This window comes from Plectropomus leopardus, chromosome 10 (genome assembly GCF_008729295.1).
Source record: "Plectropomus leopardus isolate mb chromosome 10, YSFRI_Pleo_2.0, whole genome shotgun sequence".
NCBI lineage: Eukaryota > Metazoa > Chordata > Actinopteri > Perciformes > Serranidae > Plectropomus > Plectropomus leopardus.
The window spans coordinates 15577597-15599464 of record NC_056472.1 but is presented as its reverse complement, the minus strand read 5'-3'; the positions used below and the strand labels follow the sequence as shown (position 1 = coordinate 15599464).

The following is a 21868-nucleotide window of genomic DNA, read 5'->3' as shown; positions in this document are numbered from 1 at the left end:
ATCTTTGTGGCTGAAGGACAACAACAATGCATAGACACTTCTCTCATACAAAACATGTTATCTCTGCTGCACAACAATTGGATGGGCCTTAGAGAAGTGCTTAGGAGCACTACACAGAAATGTCCTGAGCTCCGTCTTAATCCAGCAACAGGGAGTGGGACACAGTGGGAGTGCCGCCGGAGTTTAAAAAGAAGAGCAGAGGGACATCTTCCACACAGTAGGGTCTCCTGAATATTGTTGACTTGTTGCTTCCTCTTTGAGATTTCAGGGCATTTAGGCGCTTAAGAGCTTAAGGGTCAAAGCTAGAAATTGGGTTAATTCAGATTAGACGAGTCTGCGGTTGGTGTATAAGGACCACCAGACTATTTGACCAACCCACCCAAACTGACCCATATAAGATAGTGCTGTTTCACCACAGACTGGGTATGAATCAGACCTTTTAGATGCAGTAAGATGTAAAGAAATGAAAGCGATTCTGACGGATTTGTCAGTAGAGTTTCACTGCCTTTACTGTGCTGTGAGAGCTCACATACATGTAACTGTAAATGTAGCTGATCGTCAGATGATCACATTATACTGCACTCAGCACTGAAATGTCGGACCATTACACATAAAAGAAGCAGATTAGTGTTGCTTAGACAGTGCATATCACTGGATTTGTAATATGATCATGTAATAGGTGCATAATTGCACGCCTCCAGTGTGATTTACGACCACAGAGGTTTTCATTTCCTATTTTATCTGCATGGTATGGCTGTGATGAGGGCCAGATCATCTTTCATTTTGAAAGTCATCAATTATGTTGTGTACAATATGAAGTCTTTCATCGGACTGGACTTTCTGGACTTCCTTTGTCATCAAGTGTGGAACAAAATGCTTTGTCAGTAGGGAGGGGTGTAAAAGACAGATTTTCTATTTTGCTCACCATTTTATCAAAAGAAATTAACAGTCTCATTAGGCATTAAAGGTCCCATTTTATGTTCATTTTCAGTTCCATACTTATATTTGGGATTTCTACTTCAACATGTTTACATGCCTTTATGTATCTTTAAAAAAGGCATTTTTGTCCTACTGTCTACCTAAAAACATCTGTATTCACCCTCTGCTTGAAACGCTCCGTTTTAGCGCCTGTCTCTTTAAGCCCGTCTTCCCCAGAAAGCCCAGTCTGCTCTGATCTTCCACATCTGCGCTCTCTGCATCTCTGCATTGTCTTTACAGGCAGGAAATGACTGTAACAGCACTCCAGTGGCCGTTTCTACCTTTATATAGTACTGTTGTGACATTACAACTTTACTTAAACCCTGATGCTTTGTTTAAAGGCACATCTTCTGAATATGGACTGTGTGCATTTCTCCATGGATTGAGCTTTTGATTCACAGTATTTACATCACACCTATCCCTGCTTTATTATAAAAAACAAAACAAAATGAGTGAATCTGACTTATTACAAATATGTGTGAAACTATAGCAAGGCAGTTTTTAATCCGAGGCTTCTGCACTGAGAATCAGTAGGTGAGAGTGTTGACAGCTTAATTGAGACAGGAGAGAGAAAAATGACAGTTAAATTGAGAAAAAGTGTTATCAGCCGTGTGAATTTACCATGTAGAAACAATTAGGTGTGAGGTTTCCAGAAGAGGTGACTGTGTGTGCAGTAGAGGTGACTGTGTGTGCAGAAGTGTTTGTGAGGCGGTGTGCTCCGGACAGGGCCGGTGGACTGAAAGGCTATTTAGGACGTCTTTTTATTTGTCCAGAGAGAGCCTCCCCGCTGGGCATGAGGCGGCGTGCCTTGTGAGCCGATCTGTGACAGCGCGGGCATCCGCACAGAGCAGGGAGGGAAAGGTAAACAAGGCTTTTAAAGGCCTCATTAGACAGAAACCTTGAGCAGAGAAGGAAATGTTTAATCATTCACTCATGTGATTTTCTGTTAAAAAGGTTTTGCCCTCATCCAAGGAACTCAAAAGGTTGTTTTTTTTTAAATACTTTTTTTGGTTATTGTTCTTAGTTACACTAGTGATTTAACAGCATATAGAGTTTGTGACAAATTATATTGTTCATACTGACTGAATTCATGATTTTTTTCAATATCATATGCGTTAGGAACAGAGAAAAAAAAAATCATCTTCATACCCATTATTATTCTGTGCATGTTTTTTTTTTTTTTTTTGTATTTATGCACCATATAATTTATCAGCAACTGAAGCAATCCCACTATCTCTTAAAGCTAGAGTCTGGGACTTTTACATATATCTGTTACATTCAAGCCCTTACCGAATGAGTTAACACAATGTTGATTAAGCCTGTCGCCACCAGGGAAAGCTCTCTGTATGTTGCAGTATACCGTTTTGTGTGTGGTGTCTGTGGCGACATTCCTGCGCTAGCACACCAGAAGGGTTGCCTTTTACGTCAACCAGCCAGTGTTAAAAGGGGAAGGAAGAAGGGAGAGCCTAATTTATTTATTTTATGTTAGACATGTTTTTTGTTTGTTTTTCTGTTTGGCACTGCTTTTGGTTTTATTTTCTCACTGCTTCATCTGTATGTGCATGGTAGTGTTTAATTCTGACAATGTTTGTTGAAAACAGTTGGAAATGATGATTAAAAGAAAAATAAAGAAGGGGAGAAAGACAGTAGCGGCCAAGCAGCAGCGGAGAAAAGTTTATGGAGTGGATGCTCCAGATAAAAAACAACGTCTGTGTTCAGAGGAAAGATTAAAGTTAAGGATATACAATGCAGGATTTTCTTAAAAACAATGCATAGACTTACACAAAAGTAATTACTCTCAGCGAGCTCACCTGCAGGAATATGCTATGAGCACACCTCAACAGTGTTTGTGTTATTACTCTCACTGCCAGATGGGGGAGAGAGTAAACTGGCTTGATTTCTTTAAAAAACATGGGCGGGTGATGACTAACTTAACCAACAAAAATTTAAAAAAAGAGTAAAAGTTGCAAGAAAATGACCTGAAAATAAGCAAAACAGCAACAACAATAAAAAAAAACTCCGACCAAACAAAAACAAACACAAACAAAAAAAAACAACACAAAAATCCCAAGAACGGGCTTAAAAATATGTTTCCCTTTTCAATAACATAATTTTAAAATAAACATAGTTGTCTCAACATTTTCCCCTTGTTTCTGATAATATGGCGTAACGATCAGGATTCATATATAGATTCAAACATCAACAATGCAATTTGATCGATGTAAAGTGTAAACATTGGTCCATTTATTCTTTAGGGTGTGCTTTTATTTTGAAATTCTGCGTCACCATCAAACAGCATGATGGCAGCCATAAGAAAGACACTGAGGATAATGTTATTTACTCGGAAATACATCAGTAGTATTTCCACACTGCATTTTGGATGTCGGGGGAAATATAGGCGAACAGACGGGGCACGTGCATTATAAACAATGACGTCGTTGGATTAACGACATAGGCTACCTGCTTGGCGTCTCTTTTAGCTAACTTCCTGTTAGCAACATTAGCTGCTCTGTTTCAACGATATCGGGCTGAAAAAGACGAGCATGTTGGCTAAAATTCAATTGTGCTGCTCTGTCAGAAGATGCGGTGACCTAAACCAGTGGTGAGTAAAGAAAAAGTAAAGGTCTAAATACATGTAAATTGTTAAGCTAAACTTTGCTAACTGCTAGGCTAATTTATGCAATGTAAAAGTTGCTATGCAAATTCTGTGTGAGACTAAACCGAGACCCTAAATGTCTTGACGACTATTATTGAGCTGAATTTTTGTTTGTCCTCGTTTATCTTTCATGACCATAAACAAATGAAGTGGTTGCTTCTTCTGTGACATCTTCTGTTAATCCTTTGAAACCTGGCATCAGTGTTTTTGTGCTGCGTTCAGAAAGCCTTTCACGGGCATTTTAATCTTTAACACATGGGCAAATTGGGTTGATTCCTGTCAAAAAGATGATGAAAAGGGCAATCAGAAACTTGGAAAATTCTTATATAATAATATTTTTTTTTTTTTTTTTTTTTTTTTTAAGGTCACAAGAACCCCACCCTCAAAAACAATGTAATTTTTTTTTTTTTTTTTTTAAATCTCCAGTTTTTTACTCTTACTTTTCTTTAGTTTCTTTAGTTTTGCTAATTTCAGATAATTTTCTGTTAACTTTATACTAATCTCGCTAATTTTTTGGGTTATATTTTAAAGTTGCTCATTGCCTGCTTTCCATATTTTGTTTTTTTTAAGAAATCAAGCCACTTTGATCAGGTTTGAAAAGGTTAAATGGTCACATGATATCATCTCATGTCACTCACAGGTCCCTGAATCAGAATTGTATTGTGACATTGGCAAATGCTGTATCATCAAGACAATATAATATCCTATCGTGATGAAACTTGTGATTTACAACCCTAATATTTCTTGTACTTTTTTGTGCTAATTTTAGGGTCATTTCTTCTCAAATTGAAATCAAGTCAGTCTGCTCAGGTTTCAAAGGGTTAAACTTAGTCACAACTAGTGATGAGGCCAGCTGAACCTCTTTGGCCCAGAGACACGAAATTGTTAAATATTAATCAAAAGGTAAAAGGAGTATCACGGGGGACTGTAGAAAACAAAAGTTTAAAAAATTAAATGTATAATGCTGATGATCAGATGGTCATCTTTAGGAACACTGCACACCTCTGGCGAGGGATGAATACCCTCTTTCTCACCCCTCTGTCCGCCCGCCTTTTCAGAGGTTAAAATTCCTTCGACTGCTCTGCATGCATGTGTGTGTATTAGTATGCACGTGTGTTCGCAGACACGGTTCCTTACCTCGTGCAGGTGGGTGCAGTAAATATTAGCTTTTCAAATGAACATGGCCACCCTCAGATATTTAAAGGACGAAATTGAGAGGCTTTCTTTTTTTTTTTTTTCCTCTTGGCAGGCCGCTCCAAACCAACAGCAGACAGCTTGGTCACATTCAACAAACATTAAGTAACCGTTGACTTCAGTCTGTATCTTCTACGCAGCTCATTTTGGACTTTGGGAAAGGAGGAGCGGAGAAAGGGCGCTGGGTTCACCTTGAATGCAAACAAACAGATATTAGCAGAGGCCTGCAGCTTCATGTGATACCGCTGAGTTATTCCCGGATTATAAAGCAACACGTACGACCTGAGGACATACCGTAAATGTCTGTAGACTTAAACACTGCAGACACACAATAGTATATGTTGCAGGGTGGCATGTATCGTGGGCCTCTCCCTACCGTGGAGACAGACAGACTGACAGAAAGCAGTGATCTTATGGTTAGCCGGCGGCCACAGGCATGCTGAAAATGAGACCTTGAAGAACTGTCGGGAGACACTGTCACTTTTTCCGAGAGATGTCCATTCAGGGAGCTACCCCTGCATATTTCAGTTTGACAGACAAGCGAGTGGCCTTTAAAACATGTGCAAGCAAATGAGAAAAAAACTGCAGAAAAAAAATCTAATGTAGAGATAGTTGGACAGCAATGATAAAGAAGTTTGTATCTGTCCTCCAGGAGTTCAGCTCACCTGACAGCCAGCATGCTTATTAACTCTTCACAGCACAGAGGATGGCATTACTGTGCTGCAATTCAGCGTCATGTGGTGCAACATTACATCAAGGTTACAGTTGGCAAATCAATTAGCAAAAGCACAATAGAGAGCAGGGCCCTGAGAATCCACGGGGCTATTTCAGCAGACGACGCTGAATGAAAGGAGCTTTTAGTTTCCATATTGGGCAGCTTGGGGATGCCAGCATTTGGGGCTGTTTTGAGGTTTGGCCTAAAACACTTTTCAGCTATTGGCTGCTTTTGGCCGGCAGGAGGTTGTTTACTACGTTTGAAAAAGGTGATGTGTTTTAGTGGCACAGGCTGATTTTTATTGGTTTACCCCTTGTTTGGGCACCGGTTGCCAAGAGAGATCTTTCATCGAGCCACTCGTTTTAAACCACCATCAGTGACAGAAAGCTTGCAGGCCACCGTGTGGTTGGACACAGTGGGAATTGTCAGGTTTTGTTTCTGTTTTCTGGGATTTTGTGTCCGCTTTCAGTTTGTGTTGTAGGAGATATATTTAAGAGGAAAAACAGATCTAAAAAAAATTTCCTGATATTTTTTATTTATTATTCATCTTTTAATCACTGATATAGATGTACAGAATATTTCAGATAGTAGAATAATATTAAAGTCCTGGCATTGAGTAAACCCATTAAATTCATCTCTGTTTTTCAAAATTCTACATTTAGGGCATGTGCCCACATATCGTTTTTTTCAGAGTGCCTAATGTTCTCAATGAGGAGAGAGCCTTCGTCTTTAGTGTAGCGTCATCAAACCACTACTGCTTTACCACTAGTATAGCATCTATATTGGCATCCGTTCAAAAGCAGTCAACTGTATAAACATATTATTAGCCTATTATTTATTACAAATGTCAGTTGGATAATTAATGAAGTTCTGAAGTTCTCATCAAATACTGACACTTGGTCAATAGCCCTCAGCATCAGATACTGATTCACAGTGGCATCGGTATGAGATGCAGGGATCAGCAGATCGGTTAAACAAACTCCGGACTTTCACCCAGGAGACCACTGTTTGTATCCCCTGTGAAACCAAAAGTCAATCTAATTACTCTGATAACTACGTGGTGTGCTAGTATGTGTAACATAGAGGTTGCGAAGGGCTATTTTTTTTAAGATAGCTTGATATCTTGTAAAAATACACAACCAAAGGCATCCATTGGTACCAGCCATGTCGGAATAGCTTGTCAGTAAGGCGGCTAAATAAGTTGAGCTAAAATCTGGCGAGGGAACAACTGGCAAGGCCATTTTCAAAGGGGTCCCCGAAGAATGAAAATGGGTTCTATGCGTATCGAGTGTCCTCTAAACTTGAGAAAGCTTGTTCCTAGCAAATGTTTTGTTCCTTACAATCAATGTGCTCCTTCAAAATAAAGCTCATATTTTTGAGGAAAAGAGGAACACTGAATCACCTATCATGTATATACAGATATTTAACATAAAATCAGGATTGTTGTGGAACTCAAAATGTAGCTGTACTGGTAGTAGTCTGTGCACATCAGATAATCAGTAACAGTAACAAAGTACATCAGTATGTTTTTCTCCATATTGACATAGTTTTTAACCAGCTGTTATACTTCAACGGCATAATGCAAAACCTGACATTCAGTTGTGATTTTTGGTTTTATTGCCACCCTAAGATTATCAGTGGCCCCATCTGGCCACCACTATGATACATTTCTGTGGATGCTGATGTAGATATGTGACGTATGAAACCCTGTGTTTCGGAGAGAGAGACTCATCAGTAATCCGCAAGTCCAAAGGTGAAAATTCTCAGCCACGATTTTCATTGGAGATGATCTTTCATCTCATCATCATCTTCTTCATTTACTCCTCAGCTTTTTTAACAATAGTGTTTAAAGTCCAGATGGATGGATGGGGAGAGGAAAGGAGAGGGTTGTCCTAAAAACCATGTGACACTATGTTCCTCCTCTCTATTTTTTTTCTTCTTTGAGCAGCACAATCAGAGAGAGTCATTCATTCATGTCCAGCTGCCAGCTTGGTCCTCTCGTCCTCTCCTCTCTGCTGACAGGAAATTCTGACCTGCGCTCTTTTTGGATGTGTTTGGAGATGCAAAACCTAGACGGAGAAAATGTGCGTTAGTGTGTGAGCGCATGCATGCAAAGGCAGGAATGAGCTATGTGTGTTTGATATCTGCTTGCATCTATGCCTTTGTGTCTCCTGTGGAGAGTCTTCCTGAACTCAGATCCACCTCTCGTTATTGCTTACCTTTCCTCCTCCACTTTATTCCGCCGTCCTTCACTCACGCTCCTGTAATGCCTCCTAATTGTCCCTAAATGATTTTTGGGGGGGATATGATTGCTCAGCGGTGTGGCTTTTTCTTCGCCAGCCTCACTGCTTTTTAAATCAGCAGCTCTCATTGCGGAGCTGGACTCTCTCACATTAATGTAGTTGTTAACAGCCTGTGGTCACCGGGCGGTTTATGTGGCTGTGCTGTTTGAGCTGACACGCTCAGTGGAGGGAGAGTGGAAGGCTGTGTGGAAGCTCTCGATCCCCAAATGACCGGGCAGAGAGGAACGCAGTGTGTCCGATTTGTACGTTGATTTGCCTGTCTGTCTTCTCTGGCTGACACGGTCACACTCAGGGTTGATCATTTTTGTTGATAATCACAAATCAAATTCACAAAGTTGATAAGCAACAACCAATTGAGGATAAAAATGAAAATTAATGTGAACTGAAAACAGGGATGATACAGTATCAAAAAATTCATTAAAATTGATTTTATTTGTGGGTACAGGTACTGTTTCTTTTTTCTATTTCTTTTTCATTCTCTTAATTAAAAACTAAATCTACTAAAATACCAGGTGCAGGGTAAAAATTTTTACAGCATAGTATTGTGATATTTTTGTGTGGCAATATCATATTGTAACATGGACCCTCAGTATCATATTTTTGTATTAAAAAAATATTAATATGATAAATAAAAAGCCTACTAAAATAATAAAATACATTTTGATTTGAAATTTGATTTTAACTCTTATATAAAGTTAATAAATCGCAATATATTTTATCTCAATACTCAGCATATCACAATATGATTAAAATTGCAATAATATTGTATTGTGACTAAAGTTTTTTAAAAAAAATATTGTATTGTGGAGCCTCTGGTGACTCCCAATCCTGTTAACTACCTAAATAAAAATATGATATAATAAGTATGTTTACCTCAGTGTATATTCACCTGAAAATGAGAAATGTTTCATTACCTTAGAATGAGGCATTTATAGGGACCGGGTCCTTGTCTACAGAGTCCGCCATGTTGCATCATCATGTTTCTATAGTGACCCAGAAAAGACAAACCAAACACTGGCTCCAGAAAGGGTCATTCGTGTTTTTCATGTTGGCACAGTATTTAGCAGCCCCTTTGCAATGAGCCATCCAGTGTTGGAAAAACACTGATTTTTAACATGAAGCTTCTTTATTCAGTGTTTTTACCAGTTTAAATCACCAAGTACGTTTTTTGGGGGGAGGAAGAGACCTTTTCGGATAATTCGGCTCCTGGTAAAAACCTCCTGAACAATGAAGAAATTCTAACCGGGAGTTCACGCTTAGCACATGGGAGGAGTTTTAACTGGTTGCAGTCTGCAGTCCTCACCACTAGATGCAAGTAAATCCTGCACAGTGATCCTTTAAATTAGGAAGGAGTGGCAATAAATGATAGAAATCGCTGTTTTTTTTTGTTTTTTTTTTTCTGGTAATCTGTAATAAAATTGGTTTATATGTGTTATCATCCTTGTTGTCAAACTACATCCATTTTCATTTAGCTCTGTTCTTTAATCTGTCTTTTGTGTCACTTCCAAGTCTTGTAGTAAGCGTAGTACAAGAATAGCGCTCGTAGGAGGGTGTTACTGAGAGTCGCTAGTCGCTGTCTAATAAACGTCTTCACCTACACACCTACATTTCCTTCAGCAGCTCTGCGACAGTTTTGTGATAGTGTCTAATGAGCTGTGGGTGTTTTAGAAAGTTAAGATGACTGTTAGATTACACACCGTATTCAGCTCTGACACTGCATCTCTGCCCCCCTCACCAAAACATCTTCTCAGCTGTTTGAATGTGTGTATATGAGTGAAGTTTGGCTGTTCAGTAAACACAACAGAAGACTGTAACTCTTGAGTGTGTGAGTGTGTGGTTCAGGTCTGTTAAATCCTCTCTGTCTGTGTCTCTCATCTCTGCAGGAGTCGGAAGATCCAGATCCGGAACATTCCCCCTCATCTACAGTGGGAGGTCAGTTTTTTTGTCTCTGTGTGTGCATGCATGTGTGTGTGTGTGCATGCATGTGTGTGTGTGTGTGTGTGTGTGTGTGTGTGTGTGTGTGTGTGTGTGGTGTCCAGTTGAAGCACCAGGTAGCATATAAACCCGTCTCTGCACCGTGAGTCACCAGCTTTTATACTATATCTCTTCTGTAGACTTCAGAATTTGTGTACTTGTGTGCGCCAGTGTTTGTTACTGTGTGGATGACACACTGTCTGTGTGTCAACATCTGTAACCTCGCTGGGGTCCAAGCTGTTTTCTATGTGCATGCGTCTGTGTCGTCATGCCCGACGACTCGATTTCTCAGGGTTACCACCAGACTGTCTACAAGCTCCCAGAAAACTCGCAAAACTTCTCAGACGACGAGGAAATTTAAAAATATCGACATGGACACAAATGGAAAATCACGCTCTCAGGTTGTTTGACAGATATATTACATAGCCAGATATGTTTTGCCTTAAAATTTTCATTGCAATCTGGCAAGTATAGGTCCAAATCAAAGGCCACTCTGATCAATTACGGTCAGGCGTTTCTAGGAGCTGAGGACATTGGGGCCTTGGTTTGGACCTTAAAAAAGAGTGTCCAGTGGATACTTCCCTGAGATTTTCTTTTTCCTTTTTAAATACACTCTGGCACCTTATCAACCCTTAAACACCTTTCTTTTAACTTTCCAGATAAATTATGAATTGTGATAAGGAAAATGCTAGCAGTAATGAATAAGTATTGAGTACAAAGTTCAACTTTACAACAGCTATCACAAAAAATTGTAGACTAGAGCTGAAAAAATCGTTAAATGTATCAATTTATGTCAAAAATGGTGCAATGTAACTAAAAAGATCAAGTAAAAGTATGAACGGAATGATTATTGGATCCGGGGCTTTCTTTTACTAGTAGGTTTATTATTGTTTTTTAAAAAAAAATATATTTAGATCTGGGGTGCGTCTGATCACTGCGTTCTACAACCTGTTATTTTAGAAGAACAGACCGCTGCTGTGGATGCAGCTTTGATGATTGACTTTGAGGAGAATCTGTCAAATAATTTTAATATTTTGTATCAAAGTATTAATTCATTTGTAGGGTCACCAATATGGTATATCACGTGACATTACACTACATAAGTAACACATTTGAAGCCCAATCATGTTTTTTTTTAAACTTAACAACTTCCATTTGTTTGCTAACGTAAAGAAGTTAATCGTTTTCACCTATGAGCCAAGATTATTTCGTATAGAGACCGTATGCATTCAATGAGCTGAAACTGCATTTTTTGTGATAATGAAAGTTTTTTTTAAAAAAGACACAGTGCATGTAACAAGTGTTATTTGACACACATCCCTGAGTGTCCAAAACTGCCGCTGCAGGGGTACAGAGAGTGTCGTAGTTTGATCTGTAGGGCTACCGACTAAACATTGTTATATGCAGAGCTGGGAACGAGAACGTAACAGAGGTTCTCATTTCACTTTGGCTCTCTAAATCACTAACACTAGCTGTATTGTGACTTGATCACTGCCCCGCAAAAGCACCAGGAGCACAAAATGTGTGTGTGTGTGTGTATCCATGTGTGTCTTTGCATCAGTGGGCGTAGTTGCGTCTCTAACCCACGCTCTCGTCTCTCCTTCAGGTTTTGGACGGCCTTCTAGCTCAGTATGGTACTGTAGACAACGTGGAGCAAGGTACAGAGCTCCTCTCCTCTGTGTTTTCTTCTGCACGTCTCATCATCACAACTGTTCAATGCACGTGGCTATTTAGCAGCGCACGCACACACGCAGACCTCCCAGTGAGTCAAGTCTCCCTGTGTGACTTGACTTCCTTGTTACCATCAACCCACACACCCATTATCTAAACATAACCCATCTCTGCATATAAATCAGCATTTATCATCTCGTCTGTCTGCGTACATGTGTGTCTTATAAGTTTGACCCAGGGAGAGCAGTGTTTGAATTACACATAGCCTCTATAATAAGCACCGTGTATTGCCACAGGTCGCCTTGGCCTCAGCGTATGGATTGAAGTGGGCAGACATGGCAGACATCCAATAGAAATGTGTCCGTGTGTGTGTGTGTGTGTGTGTGTGTGTGTGTGTGTGTTGATGGCTGTACGTGTTTGCTTGTGCGTCTGTTTTGGGGAGGTGCATCGTGGTAATGAGGGAGGACACTCTAGGCGCCTGTGGTGAGGCTTTTGCACTGTCTGATGGAATACGTGTGTGTGTGTTTATGTGTGTGTGCAGGGCAGTCAGATCTGCGAACTTTTTGCTTTCTACACACACGCACGCACAAGAAGTAATGTGCACGCACAGTGACAAACAAACACACAAAAACACACACACACACACGCACACACACATGCAAGCACACGGTGTCTCTCTGTGTGTCAAAGCAGCCAAGACCAACTACCACCCACTATAGTCTTGACAGGTGCTAAAAGAGAACCCAGCAGAGAAATGACTCCACAGAGTTTCCCAGACGCCGCCGTAAAACAGTCCACTTCATCTGTACCGTAACACCAGCACAGGATTTTCTCATCGTTCCTCTTCAGCCCTTCGAACGTCAGATTTGCACAGTATGATCAGAGCCTCCAGAGAGCCAGCTCGCTCGTGTATCTGTCCCCATCTTCGGTGTCTCTGTCCAACTTCCTGTCTGCCTGTCACTTTTTCTCTCTGCCTGCGTCCGTGTGCTCTGGTTACGGGGTGAGGTTTTGGAGGAGTCCCATGTTCTTGTGTGGCATGGTGAAGGCTGCCCGTGGTGGGGCAGGGCAGGCGGGGCGGGGCAGAGCTGGCTGTGAGCGCCGGGGCCGGGCACCATGCCAGGCTCTGCCCACTCACCCTCTCTAAGCCAGCTGGGCACTCTCACTGGTTTTAACTCTTCCGACCCTGCTGTCCGCAGCACACTCGCAGGTTTGGAAGTCATTGTTTTCACTGCCAGAGAGACTCAGTCTCATGTTTTCTTTTTATTTTTGACACTTTACAAAAAAAGTCCACTTTAAAACATTTGTTTCACTATTTCTCTCATATATGCGTTGCATGTCTGTATTTCTGAAGATATCTAAAACATCTGCGGTGGTTTTTTTTTTCAGCGGGCTTTGACATCAGTCCTCACAATCAAAGAGCACTGGCTTCTTTGTTGACTCATCATTTTGACATTTTGCGGTTATACAAACAGAGATCCTTTCTTGACAAAGCAGAGACGCCATTGTCTCTTCTGACAGAGGTCTTGGTAGGCCAGAAGGCATTTTGTCAGTAAGACAGGCTGCGTTTCTTTTTCTCCTGCTATCAGTCTCACTCTTGCTCTCTTTAACTGCAGGTACTGAAAGTTACACTGTACCCACAAAATTAAGCAGGTTATGTGAAAAGAAGCAAAATCCAAGTGGGAATAGAATTCGATGAAACAGGTCAAGGATATGTGGACTGTCAGCCTGTTCTCATTCCCAGGGTGTCAAATACCACAGCTTTGTCACAACCCACGGCATGTGATATGGTGCTGAAGGCATGCTTTAGTGTTTTTATGTGACGCTCTGGCTCTCAGCCAACTCCAATGTAAATCCATCAATGGCAATACTTGACGCTGAGAGCAACTGACGTAGTAAAAAGAGTGAGGAAGTGGGCGGTGGGCGGGAGGGGAGCTAGATAGGTCAAATAAAACAGGACTTTCATCCAGGAGACCAAAATTTATGTCCCACATGAAACCAAAAGTCACCCTTGTTTTTACGTAATGTTACATCATTTACGTAAGGTTGTTGCATACTGATGTTGCATAACAAAAGCACTTACTTAAGCCAAAACATAATCTTTTTTCTAATCTAAACCTAACCTAAGTTGTACTGTTGCTGAAATCTAACTGTGACCATTTCACAACATCAATCATGTGTTACAATGTACTTCAGCTGTGTATCATATAGACTCATTCATTAGTCATTATTAAGCCTCCTGCAGACTGAGATTTTTGCAATCATATAAGTTTAGTGTAAGCTACATTCTGCTACATGGATCTTCATTAACTTGGGTACTTAACTTATTAACTTATTTCAGGCTTTAGATGAGAAGGGGGTGAGAAAGACTATTTGACGACTGTGGAAAGAAAATGTGTTGGGACTGTACACACAACAGCACTTTACATATAAAAAATTACAGTACAAAAAACAACAAAAAGTGAAGTTAACAAAAGTGATTTTTTTCCCCACTTTGTGATTTAAATCCACCTCAAAGTTTAATGGGGTATTTTTTTCATGTTACACTCTAACACAAAGTTTTATGAAAATTTCTCTGTAATCCTACTGAACTGACTCCAACTGAACTAAAAAACATGACCTCATGGTGGAAGTAGCTATTCCTAAAAAGCACATCATAGGATTTTTTTTTTTTTTTGATTCATTATTTAGGGGCCAGTATTTGGTATGTTTTTGTTTTTGGTATTTGTTCTCACTGGCGCTGACAATTACTGTCATTACCAATTAATCTAGTAATCTTTTTTTTTCCAATTAATCATTTTTAAGAGGCTTAACCTTGGAAATGTTTGTCTTTTTTTGTTTGAAAAATTATTTAATTTATTAATTTATGATAGAAAATAGTTGCAAATCAATTATTTGTCAGTCAAGTAAACAATCAACCCACTTTGTCTTTGTTCTGAATTATCTGAATTGAAGTTCAGTTGGTAAAGGTGCTTAGTCTAACTGAAGAAATATAGTTGATGGCTGAGTGTTATCTTCAAGAAGTCGGATGCAGATGCTCTGGGTTGGTGTTTCCGTCTGACTACAAACCCAAAGTGTCGGTATTTGAGACAACTGAGACTCAACAATCAACTTTCTCCAGAGTTGCATACAGCAGTTAGCTCTGCTCTAGGCAGCAGTGCAGGACCACAGATCTTCCCCAGGTGTGTCCCTGTTGTTGCACTTTATCACAGACCTCCTGCTTTGTTTAGACTGTCATGTCAAACTTAAATCTGTTATTGTAAAAGTGGCAGAGAGGCTATTGTGTTTAGCAGCTCCTGTCTGTAGAGGCAGCAGCGGGGTCTGGAGGGACGCCAGTGTGGTGCTGACTGTAATGGATTCACACAGACAAGTGGCTCTCTGGGTCAACACGGGAACCTGGACACGTGTCTCACTCACCTACAGCAACATCACAGATCTGCTATGTGAATATGTATATGTGGCCCAAATTTTTGTTTACCTTATCTCATGTTTTTGCTTTTTTTTTGTTTCACAGTGAACACTGATACAGAAACAGCAGTGGTGAATGTTACGTACTCAACCAAGGAGGAAACTAAAGAGTAAGCAGCACAAATAATGACTCAGCTAAGTACTGAGAGTAATGCCTGTGATATGTTGGAATGTTTACCTACGTGTGTGTACAGACAAGCAGCAGCAACACGAGCAGCGTTATTTACCTACTTGTTTGTGTACTTTGTGTGAGGGTTAAAAAGAATATTCACAAGGGTCAGAGCACGGCCAAATCATGGGCGAAACTGGAACATCCGCCTTGAAAGCTTCAGATTTTACACAATGTGTGTAATTAAACACTGTGACACTCCAGGAAGTTACTCCTTTTCCACATAAGCCCTCTGTCTACACTACAATTAACACGTACCCCCCACCCCCAAAATTTTCTCTCTTTTTTTTAGTAAACGTGTTTATTGATTTTAAACATTTAGAATTAGAATATATGGCATTATATATATTAAACAAAACAAAACAAATAATCTACATACATAACAAAAAAGCAAATACATTAACTAAGGGGCAGTGAAACCGTACAGTCAACATTTAGATATAAAAAAATGTAAAAATTTACCGGCACACATTAAGAACACTTAAGTATCCTCCCACCATCACCCCCCAAACTTTTTTGTAAACATCTGTTTTAAGTCATTCATACCTTTAAGAACTCTCCCAGTTAGAACATATGGCATTATATAAATTAAAAAAAGAACTAAAATAATAAAAATAAACAAATTAACTAAGGGGCCAAATATGAAACTTAAACATAAATTTAATTTAAAAATAAAAAATGAAGGTAGAACAATACAGGCACACATTTAGGACTGAGCATAGCACACTTCCCTCATAAATTAGGTTAAACTCTTTATCTTAGCCTTACATCGGCTATTGGCTGTAGAGACGTCTGCCTTCTCTCCAGAATAATAGATCTAGACTGATAACGGGCTATATAAATGAAATTGACTTGACTTGAATTGACACTTAGCTTGTGGTGTTCAAAGCACCCAAAAAATATATTTGAAAAACTCAACAGCAATGTGTCTCTCCAGAAATCACGACTCGGTTACTCAAGATAATCCACAGATCTTGTTGTGAGCAGTTTTATGTAGAAGCTATTTCTTTTCTACTAAGCTACACCTGCCATCCATATCACCTCACAGGAGGAAGCATCCATAGAAGCCATTGTTTTTGGCTGGTGATTAAGGCAAATCTTGCAACCGCTTGCATATTTTAGCTGCATTTGGCTTGTGGCTGGTGCTAGCATCCAATCCTGAACTACTCGTGCTGGTGATAGTGCGAGATGTAAAAATTAATAGGGTCCTCCTCAGCTGAGCATCAGCATTAGCTAGCTCGGTGGTGCTTTGTGAGCTAGCAGTAGATGCACACTTCCTTCTTTCTGCTTGGTGTAATTTGGTCGAAAGAAAATAGCTCCCTCGTGAAACTGCTCATAATATGGTCTGTGGATCATCTTCAGTTATCAAGTCATTATACTGGAAATCACTTCTAGTGAATGAGTTTAGCAAACTCTCAGTCAAGAAATAACACAGAGCCTCTATACTGAGATATTATAATTAACTTTTATGGACAATTACAATTGTTCATACTGACAATTACACCCATCATTTCAGTGTTAATGTCTTCTACTTCCTGACTCCAGAGCCTTTGAGAAGTTAACAGGACACCAGTTCGACGACTACTCTTTCAAGGTGTCATATATTGTGGACATGGATGCTGCTCCACCCGACCAGGCTTCCCGCACGCGACGTGGGGGTCGGTCGTCCCGGGACCAGGGTGCCTGTCAGCCTGGGCCCTCAGGAGAATATGGCGCTCCACGCAACAAACCATACGACTACTGCCTGCGCATGGTCGTGCCTACTCAAATGGTTGGAGCCATCATCGGAAAGGACGGCAACACCATCAAGAATGTCACCAAACAGACACAGTCCAAGTAAGTGTGCTCTGATCTCACCTGGTTGCTGCTGTACTTCTCAGCTTCGCTCTAATTTTGTACAAGCTTGAATTCAGTAGGTATTTTGACACCGTATCTAGGCTTGAATTTGAAGACATGCTGTTTGAAATTAGATGCAAGATAAACCACAATAATAGCTTTAGGTTGTTAAATTTGGGAAAAGAGTCCAAAGTGTTCAAGGCATGTTTATTGACACCGTATATTTATTTACTTTTGTGAAAAGCACCATCCAATTCTTAAATTATTTCTTCTCTCTTAAATACCCAACATTGTAATCTTTGCACTCTTCTTTTGCACACCTTAATTTTCTTCTTTCATGTGCTTGCGGTCTCCAAGGCCCGATATGACAAATGTTGTTATTAACAGTGCAAGCAGATTATATGTTGTTCTCTCGTCTCTGTCCTTCTCTACATTGTGCTTATCCCTCCCCGTCTGTCTCTCCCTCTCTCAGGGTCGACATTCATCGGAAGGAAAATGCAGGTGCGGCAGAGAAGCCCATCACCATCCACTCAACTCCCGATGGCTGCTCTTCTGCCTGTCGCATGATCATGGACATCATGCACAAGGAGGCCAAGGAGACCAAGGAGACCAAGGAGACCAAGGAGAAGAATGAGTAAGCACTTTGACATCCAACAATGTGTATAAACCTGCACATAAACACACTCAGATGTTACTTACACATAGCGCATATACACTCCCGCAGGGAGATTAGCCATGATGTCTGCAGGGCTGTAATCTTATCCTTTAACCTGCGTGCACACCTTTTAATCTCACTATGCATTCTCCCGCTTGGACCACTAACACAGTAAACACATTGAACACGACGCTCTCTAATAGGCTAACACGTGATCGCAGCTTAGCTTTTAAGAAACGAGTCCCATTTGTCTAATTGGGCTTTCCACTTTTACCTTTTAAAACTCTTTGAGCTTCTGCAGGATCTGATCATCATCACCAAGCTTGCGTTTGTTTTAATCAGTGTGTAAGTGTGTTGTTTGCTGGGGGGGGGGCATTACCCTCTGGGATGTTTGCACACAGTCAATGTTGTGACATTTGCCAACATAAAAGGCAAACCCCTCTTGCAGTTTCATACTACTACTACAAAAATTGTTCTTTTTTTTATAGATTGATGGGGTTTTTTGCATTCTGGTTAAATTTAACTGCACCAATTTGTGCCTTTTCTTTATTAGTTTATGGTGGGATTGTATTTAATTTTGTTGGAACTTAAGTCCGTGGCTACTTTAATGTGTTTATTTGGGAGGACAAATGCACCTGTTGTAAATGTCCCCCCTTGAAATCTGCGCCTGTTTTCAGGTGAACTTTTCAATTAATTTAGCCATTGCCTCTGCGAAGGAGGAAGTTCAGCTTACCACTTTTGTAGAATACACTGTTTCCCAGCTGTGACCAAGACTGATACAAAGTATTTTTGCATGGTTCACATGACGTCCTTGTATGTTTCCCAAGATCCAGACTCTAGGGTCAGATGAAATTTCACTTTTTATATCTGAAGTTATTTCAACAATGTAGTTAAAAAAATCTTTCAGATAAGAGCAATTCCAGAGCATATGAAGTAAGTCTCCATCATATGTTTTAAATCTCACTGAGTGTGTAAAGTGTGTATTGGTAAGTAGGCTGTTACTCTAAATGTCACCGGTATATTCCTCCAAATAAATAAATAAATACTATTGGAATGCAGCAAATAATGCCTTAAAACAGCTTAAAACAGAAAGACACACCTCCATTTTGATACCATCTAGCTCTTGAGTTTATTGTAAGTTGCTGTAGTCAGAAGCGTCTGCCAAATAAATGTGATGTAATAAAACAACAAGACATCAGCCGACTGATTTGATCCACCTCAATCGGTCAGATCAGTAGTCCTCGTCTCAAAAGTCGTAATAATGCTCACACAGCAGCACACTGCCCGGCCTGGGCGCCACAGCTGCAGTAATTAACATATCACCCCTGCCGCCCCACACCCTGTAATATCACTGAGCATAAGGCGGCCCAACACCCTGTGAAACCCGAACCACTAAACTTCTGCCTCCGAACGCACAATACAGTCATCTCCGCTTACTGCCCTGCAGCTCACCCCAGATGAATTCAACCTTAAACATCAGCATTTACAGATTATAATATAACTCCAACCTGACAACCCCTACCCCACCCACACACACACACACACACACACACACACACACACACACACACACACACACACACACCAACATGTGTGTGACCCAGCCCAAATGAAACTCCCAACATCTGCTTCCCCTCCACCACACCCTGCCACAACCTTAATTCACACTTACACCCAACAATTGTACAACAGAGCAGAAATATAGATCAGAAATACAGAAATGATGCTCCCCCGTCCCAATAGCTTATTAATGTCTACACACACACACACACATACACTGTCAGGGTTTGCTGTTTAGATTTTATTTTTAACAAATATTTTCATTTCATTTATTTTATTTATAAGAACAACACACAATCAACATTTCTGTACATGTGCCAGTGTTAGCCAGCTGGCTAATTTTCAATTGTAGTCCTTTGGCAAGATATTTTGAAACCTATAAAATGGTTAAAATCACATAAAAACGACAGCAGGCAACCATAAAGACAGCAAAAGCAGTAGCAAACAGGAATTCTCAAGACACAAAGCAGCATGAAACAGCAGAACATCAGTACAATAACACAGCAGCAACAAACTACATCTATAATGCTTTACTTTATGAGATCGTTATTTTCAAGTAAATTCTGAAAGTTTCTGTTAGAGAACCATGTAATTTGGTAGAAAGCATGTGTGAAGTAGAGACAGAGGTCAAAGACTTAAGACAGTTTAGTAAGTTGCATTAAATTTAAAAGCAGTCGCTGATTTCCAGGGAAATTTATGATAAAAAGGGCTCCATTTGTTGCAATTGCACATTATTTTTTTTATCATTCACAACCAAATCTGAAGGCTTTCATTGTCTGCAGAATGATCCATAAATCACTGGCAAAAACAGTTATTGATTAATAATAAGAAATCAGAATAAATATTAATGAAATTGTCCGTCCTGCATCTTCTTCCAGACAATATTAGAGACCTAAACAACCATTACAATTTTTGCCCATCTGTACCAGACTACTTCAGGGTTTCGTCGAGCCATTTCATGGAAAATTAACTCTTTTAAATCATTATAATTTGTATGGCACAAGAGAAAATGGAACTCACTTTCCACTTCACCGAAATTACACAGCTTATACAATCCCTATTCCTCCTGAATACTTTTTAAATCTGCCAACCGCAATAACAAGAAGAAGAATACCAGTTCTCAACTGTGACAGTGGAGACAAACCTGCGAGATAAACGAGATGTAACTTCTGATTCAGGGCCAAATCTATGTTTGATATTACATAAATGTTCTTAATTTTGGCATTTTTACTGTATTTATTAAATTGTGATACTACCTGAAGAGAAATTTTAAGCTTCCACATGTTAATGATGTTAATGTTAATGATTTTCTAAATCAGTTAATTTCTTACCAGGTTATGGAACATTTCTTGCCAAGCGTTTATTACCTTTTTTTCGCCCCATGTTTTATGAAAGAAATCGCACCACTTTGCTCAGGGTTCAAAGGTTTAAATACTATATTAAAGGCATCTGAAAGCAGCACAAGAAAAGTGATGTTGTTCCAGGTTTCACAGATTCTAAGAATGAATCAGTTTCTTATTTTCATGATGAAAAACATTAAAAGTAAATTCAAAAACAAGAAACAATGCCAGAAGTCCAGGAGAAAATATTTTAGGTTTTTGTGTTTGGGCGTTTTGCTGTTTTCATGTGGGGCTTTAGCATATAATCAGCAGATTTGTTTCTACCCTGATCTTCTCTTCTCTATCACCAGCAGCTTTTCTGAGCTGTGGTCGGTGCAGCGGTACCTTGTGTATTGTAAACTGCGGTGGACAGTGTCTTCTTGCTGCAGGAAACATTTGGGTGCATGTGGACAAAAACTCTACAGGGAAATGCGTTTAAACAGAGCTTCTCTCTTGTGAAAATCTGTAAAAACCACAATTGGGCACACATTGCTAAATAAAAGGCTCATGTCTTAACATTGTGCCCGGTGCTTACAGCAGCACTTCCAGCTGGGCAGCTGTCCACATTCCTGTTCATCCCCATCACACCATGACATTCCTCACTCCACATCAGTGACACTCTGTGGGACTTATCTTCTATCATCTCGCCTAACCTGACTCTGTGTGTGTGTGTATGTGTAGACCCGAGGAAATCCCTCTGAAGATGCTTGCCAACAACTGCCTCGTGGGCCGTCTGATTGGGAAGGAGGGCCGCAACCTGAAGAAGATTGAGGAGGAGACAGGGACCAAGATTACCATCTCCTCGTAAGTTGCCTCTTCAGCCTTCCTCTTTCCCACATGCACACGGTACTCTGAGGCCATGCTACCAGCTGTACTAGCACCTTCACAAACACATACACTCGCACACACTTAAGTATCTGAACACTTCACTGTGAGTGCTTATGTGATTGCCACATTATGGATCAGCAACAGTTCTGACTAGTATTCATTTTAGGGCTGCCCCTCAAAAGTTGGTGACTCGAATCATCAGTCAGATCCCCTCAGTCGACCAAGACTCCTTCAAGTCGAGCAGTCATTTTGGAGTCATGTTTTGGTCCCCAGATTTTGCTGCAGAGTGAGCACTCTTTACATTCACTCTAGTCTTTTCAGCTTCGAACATGCAGGCAGCAGCACAGAGGAAGAAAGAGACTGCACCATAAGGTGAAGAAGTGGTGAACTTACAGCTCACAGCAAGTTAATAGGATACAGTCTCTGGCTTTTGTTGATATCTAGTGTTGACAAAAATGTTGTTGCACATTTGCAATCCGCCGTTA

At 40.2% G+C, this 21868-nt stretch overlaps 1 protein-coding gene across 2 annotated transcripts in view; it reads left to right on the top strand.

Annotated features, from left to right (window-relative positions):
- igf2bp2a (insulin-like growth factor 2 mRNA binding protein 2a) overlaps window positions 1-21868 on the top strand; it is a 62974-nt gene that overhangs the window by 25347 nt on the left and 15759 nt on the right. For both annotated transcript variants that reach the window (XM_042495014.1, XM_042495013.1), the window contains exons 3-8: window positions 9730-9778; window positions 11427-11478; window positions 15003-15066; window positions 16671-16961; window positions 17434-17595; window positions 21237-21359. In XM_042495014.1, coding sequence (XP_042350948.1) covers window positions 9730-9778; window positions 11427-11478; window positions 15003-15066; window positions 16671-16961; window positions 17434-17595; window positions 21237-21359 — 741 coding nt within the window. The remainder of the gene's footprint in view (window positions 1-9729; window positions 9779-11426; window positions 11479-15002; window positions 15067-16670; window positions 16962-17433; window positions 17596-21236; window positions 21360-21868) is intronic.